We start from the raw sequence: 6194 nt of genomic DNA on the forward strand, positions 1-6194 counted from the left end.
TCTATCACACAATATGCCCGAAACATTCCTTCACTTCAAACAACCAACTTTAATTCTACTAATAACATCCCCATATATATTACCATCCCTCACACCTTGTTAATGATTTGATCACCCATAGTTACAACTCTACCACCAAAGCTACAACTACTAAAATTACATCCATGTATTCAATTTTAATTCTACTGAAACAAAGACCTTTAGACTCCAATACAGACCTCTATAATTCAAGTTTTCCATGAACTCTTTCTCTAGTTTTATCCACAAGAAGGATATCAACAAAAAAGCATACACCAAGATACTTCCTCTTATAAATGTCCACTAAGCGCATGCATAAGTAAAGCAAAAAGATTTGGGCTTAAAGTCGATCCCTAATGTAATCCAACATAAATGAGAAAAATACTTGTCAATCCTCAGTTTCAAACATAACAGCTCTATTATACATATCTTAAATAATTTGAATATAAGTAATATCAACACCATTTTTTTCTCTATAACTGTCCAAAGAACTTCTCTTGGAACCTAATTGTAAGCTTTTTTTCTAAATCAATAAAGCTCATATGTAGATCCATCTTATTCACTCTGTACTTCACCATAAAATCTCTCGATAAATATATATCTTTCATATTATACCTGCTCGACATAAAACCAAACTGATTATGAGAAATCTTTGTATCACATTTTAACATATGATCAATAACCCTCTCCCATAATTTCAAAGAAGACGCATCAACTTAATTCTTATATAATTAACACAATCTTGTGCACCGCCTTTATTCTTAAAAATGATGATCAAAATACTCTTCCATCCTCAGACATCTTTTTAGTATTTAAAATAATATTAAAGAATTTGGCAAGCCAAGAAAATCCCAAATCTTTTAAATATTTACATTTCAAAAGGGATATCATCAGGTCATACTAATTTTTTACTCTTGATTTTTTTTAAAGCCTCTTCAATTTATTTTTTACTAATCAGATAGTAAATATAAAATATTTTATTATTTCTAACAATATTAAGAACACTAAGATCAATCGTATTTTCAGAAATTTTATTGAAAAGTAAATAAATAAATAAATAAGAATAAATAAAAAGATATGATATTAAAGAAATATATATATATATACCTCTAAATAAAAAGCTTAATTTCATTTACTAAATAATATCAACATAATCACAACATAGTTATACCTGCAAAGAGCCAATCCAACATAGCCCCAAACTAAGGGTAAAAAAACAAAACAATTCCAAATTACAAAAAGTTGCAGCTACTTCACACACTTCACATAGCTTAAACTGAAGACTTACTAGGGCTGGTTGAAGACTCAGAATTGAACCTGGCTTCTTCACCTGCAGCATTGTAGCTTTAACTCTTGAGATGAGGGAAGCACTGGCAGACATCCACTTTAGCGTGCTTTGCTTCAGCATGTTCCCTGCATTTTGATTCTGATGTGGTGCACATAAATGTTTGCATGCACACCTTGCACTGTGTTTTTAATGGAATCATAAGTACAAAAATTGCAGAATTAACCCAACAACATCTCAGACAAAATAGATTATTCAAAAACATATAACAAGTAACAAACAGATATGGGTGCCAAATAGTTCGCGCCGTAAGAGCCTCGAAAATTCTCGCCTATAAGATAAACACATCTACATAGACAGAACTATTAGATTATGAATCCTTTAACATAGAGTCCATGTCCTCGGGTAAAACGATGGACGAAAAGTAAAGGAAGATTTACATATCAAACACCTAAACGCCAACTTTACATGTATGTAATAACTTACCTAAGTATGAAAATATATATTTCACTTTTTAGAAGTTTAAATAGTTGTATTTTTTATGCGATACGAAAGATTTGAGCGGTATAAATGTAAAAAGTAAACTTAAAAGCAAAGCACAATCAAACTCACTTGAAGCCAAATGGTAGAACCATGAGGGCAAAGGAGATGTAGTTTAAACCTCAAGTTTTTTCTGGCAAGTTGACCCTTGGTCTGTCAGTATGTTTCTGTATGTTTATGGTGATATCATTTCCAGTTCTGTTTTTTTATAGGGGTATTTACCTACACCATACCAACAATTCCTACGTATTTACATATCTAACACCTAAACTTTGCTTTCTTACATTTATCCCGCCCAAATCTATCATATCACATAGAATGCCTAAACTCCTTTACAATGTCTCATAAATACAATTTCATGCATCACTTTGAATGCTAGCCATACATATATCATAAGCTAAAAATATTCCACCGTATTCTAAGATACAAAATGAAAACTCTACACGCCCAAATAAAGCAATCAAAGACAAGAATGAGGTACCAACCCATACATGACGAGATTATTATGCCATGGTAATCATTTATAACTCTTTGGCCAGAAAATATCTGATTATTATCCAACCCATGGAATGATTGTAATGAATTTATATTCATAATCAAGTCTGCATGCGATAACATGGGTGACTATAAACAGGTCAACTTCAAGTAGAGTTACATAATCATATCCAAAATGAGTTTGACACCAGAACTACCGGAAGGCGAGTGGAGTCTGGCATAGGCTAAGGTTTAACTAACTTCGGCATCTTCAAGTTGGGCACAAATCAATAAACTAGATGAACTTCCACGTCGAGCTCAATAAATCATTCAGTTGCACGAAGTTCCAATCATATGCATGACTTTTATTATCCTTAACATTGTCGTCGCAACTTCAAGTATAAAATCACGTATCTTTCATCGACATTGGATTTATAGCTAGTGTAATGCGAACGTTGCAAATTTGTTGTAATATTGTCCACATCATGTATCCAATTTTCATTAGAAACACTGGACTTCTAACATGCGCCGCATCATTCTCAAACTCTTATCAATGTCAAGATTCATAACCAATTCACCTCTCTCATGTCTATCAAGGATTTCCATAGAAATCCATGACAAAAAAATTGATTAACCAGTTGCACCTCTCTTGTGTTGCCTTTTTTGTTGCCAACTTGCCATCAAACTATCAATGAGGACATTCAATCTTCATTGGTACAGTGAAACCATCAAAAGGGTAGAGAAATCTTAATTATCAGTTGAATAAAGAGAAAGCTGAAAGTGTGATTAAAAAAATTATTGTTCTGCTAGTAACGAATTTGTTTATGAACTTAGATTGGGTGGGCTTAGAAGTACAATACCACACTCATAACAAATCATCAGTCAATTTGGGCTTTTACGCACAATTCAATTAACAAATTTTACTTTTCTGCTTGAATCTGATCAAATAAAAATCAGATATAGCTGAGTTGCCCACAATATGAAAGATCTAGTTAACACACAAAATTTGATTATCTTTGTTCAGCTAATTCTAATTCACCTATCATCAAAACAATTCCGTGGAGAAAATCCTACAAATGTCCAAGAAGGAGACACTTAAAAGCCCAACAAGAAGGAAAAGGGCAACATTAAGGAATCGTCAAAAGGTAAACACAAACAACACCCTTTTAGATGCAGCCATTATGGTAATCAATGCAAAAATTAATGGTCAAAATGATAAACAATGTTGAAATTTTCATATGAAACCTTCTCTAGATGAGTTGAAGAAGGACGAGCATAGAGAAAAATGGGGTCCACTTCTTTTGAGATAAGTAGAACATTTGAGTCAATCCAATATTTGGACTCTTAAGTCTATCCTTAACTTAAAAACCACAGGGGATAAAGGCCATCACCCAACACAATGTGAGTGAGGAACCCTTCACCTTGCATAGGGAAGCGAAATAAGATGTTGCGCAACATAGAGATAAGACCTGAAAAGAATTTGATCTCTGGTAGTCTCATCCAAATACTTCATCTAGAGACCATTCATACCTCAAATTTACCCTCTTCGTTGGATCCGAACTGACAGAGATAATGACTAGTCAACAATATCAACTCCATTTTGCCACCTAATGAAATAGAAAGATGAAATGGCGCGTAAAGTTGCCCCACTTGAGTTATAACAAGTCTTCTTCAGTAGCATTTTATCATCGGGATTGAGATATTGTTTACTTTAGAATGGCCCAACAAGATCAATTTATCAAATATGACAAAAATTACAAAGTGAATAGAAGTAAAGGAGTTTAAACCCAAGGCATGTTTGCAATCAATGCCTGCCAAAACTTCAGTCTTATCTTCCACTGATTAGAAAAGCATAATGGTAATGCTTCTTCCTTTACACTAGGGAAGAAAAAGAAACATTAACAACATATGGAAGAAGATGCAACACTCTCGCAATAACTAACAGATCTTCCACCATACATGATGGCAGAGCCTACTACTTAAATGACTTTGTAGAACAAACATGACATGTTCCTTCTCATAATAAATAGGATGAAGTAGGCAAGTATATCAGCATTACACAAAATTAAAAGGACTTTTAGAATGAAGCAAAGAAGATTGAAATCGACATTTCAAATTATACAAATTAAAAAGTCCAAATAAATGACACTGACATGATAAAAAGAAAGAATTGTAGAATGATAGGGTGTTGGATTTTTAATTTATAAATTTAATATATAAAATGAATCTTAAATTATTATGTATGAGAAGCAAAATCTAAAACAAATAGAATTGATAATCAGTGTCGTATGCACCTCTTCAATTCCTGGTAATGAGAAAAGAGAAAAAACAACTCACTATAATGATTAATCTTATGAAGACCACTAAGTGATGAGAGTAGTAGAGACCTCTAAATTCATAATTATAATCTTAATAATTTAAATACCTTTTTTATATTGAGCTAGAAATGAAAGAGACTTACTGAAAAAATCTTAATTTTTATAAGTTATTATTTCGTATTTTCATTAATTTAATGGACTAATTAAGCCTTATGCCTTAAAATACCCCAAAGCACACTTAATGGATAAAAAAAAATATCATTGTTGTTATGATATGACTCATATACCATATAGGGCCAGACACTGGAACGAAGTGGAGTGGAAGATTCTGTCCAAATCGGGAAGTTACGTTATGTGGGTTGGGGCTATACGGTACAGGGGTAATTTGAGAATTATATATTGTACTGTAGGGTTTACTCTAGGATCATAAATAAACTTGTTTGTAATCCTAGGTCTTTGAGAGAGCTGAATATTGTATTCTGTACTCTTTTCTGAATATTGAAAAGGAGGTCGCCGCTCTGCTCCCGAGGACGTAGGCATCTTTGCCGAACCTCGTTAAAACTCTGTGTTCTTCTGGATTTGTGTCGTTCTTGTTTTTCTTTGCCCTAATTTTCTCAATAAGTGGTATCAGAGACAGGGTCGAGAGCAGGGAAGAAAAAGTTTTGGTACAACAATAGAAGAAGAAGAGTTCGCGAGTTCGCGGTACAACAGGAGAGTTCGCTAGTTCACGGCTTCGGTACAACAATAGAATTAGCGAATTGCAAGAAGTCGCGATTGGCGGCGGCAAGGTTCTTGCGGAAGGCGGCTGGGCGGAAGGGAGGAAAGGAATCTTTCCTTCTGTGCGTGGATCTGAAAAGGAAAAAAGTTTTGCAAAGGAAGGTTTGGCGCATTCGTGAAAGGAAGGTTCTTTTGGAGAAATTGGAATGAATCTTCCCATTTGTTTCTTTTGCTGGTTCGATCCGTTTCCTTTGGAGGCTGCGGAGAAGAAAAAGGAAGGAAATCAATAAATTCTTTTCCCACTAAAAAAAGGAAAGTTTTTGAATTTTACTTAATTAAAGAAAAGTTATTTTTTAATTAAGTTGATTTAAAGAAAATATTTAATTAAGAAAACTTAATTAAAATTTTCTTTGTTGGATCTGCGAAGATGAGATTTCTTTTGCTTGAGGCTTAAGAAAGAAAATGATTTGAAATTCAGTTAATTAAATGAAATATTTAATTAAGGGAATATTTCAATTCTCTTTTTTTTTTGGAAAAATTTTGTTGTTTCTCTGGGAAACTTAATTAAGGGAAAATCATTTTTCTTGGAAACTTAATTAAGGTAAACTTAATTAAGGAATCTTAATTAAGAAATTATTTAAAAGAATTTGTGGCAGAATCAAAGCACAATTTCTGGTTGGAGAAGAAATTTTGGAAGTATTTTCTGAATTTCCTTGGCTAGAGAAAGAAAATATTGGCTACGGCGCAGAAAAATATAAAATTTTGCGGATTGTTCGCAAGGCAGACAGGCTCGCGGGAAAAAACAGAAGCGAAGCAGTTCGGATAAAGGGGTGCGGCCGGTT

General features: G+C 33.3%; 1 protein-coding gene across 1 annotated transcript in view; it reads right to left on the reverse strand.

Moving 5' to 3' along the window:
• Nucleotides 1-1128: 1128 nt before the first annotated feature.
• Nucleotides 1129-6194, reverse strand: part of LOC110023836 (uncharacterized protein At2g23090-like) — a 7370-nt gene continuing 2304 nt past the window's right edge. The window contains exon 3 of the mRNA XM_020723447.1: nucleotides 1129-1484. Coding sequence (XP_020579106.1) covers nucleotides 1365-1484 — 120 coding nt within the window. The 3' untranslated portion in view covers nucleotides 1129-1364. The remainder of the gene's footprint in view (nucleotides 1485-6194) is intronic.

This window comes from Phalaenopsis equestris, unplaced genomic scaffold (genome assembly GCF_001263595.1).
Source record: "Phalaenopsis equestris unplaced genomic scaffold, ASM126359v1 Scaffold000233, whole genome shotgun sequence".
Taxonomy (NCBI): Eukaryota; Viridiplantae; Streptophyta; class Magnoliopsida; order Asparagales; family Orchidaceae; genus Phalaenopsis; species Phalaenopsis equestris.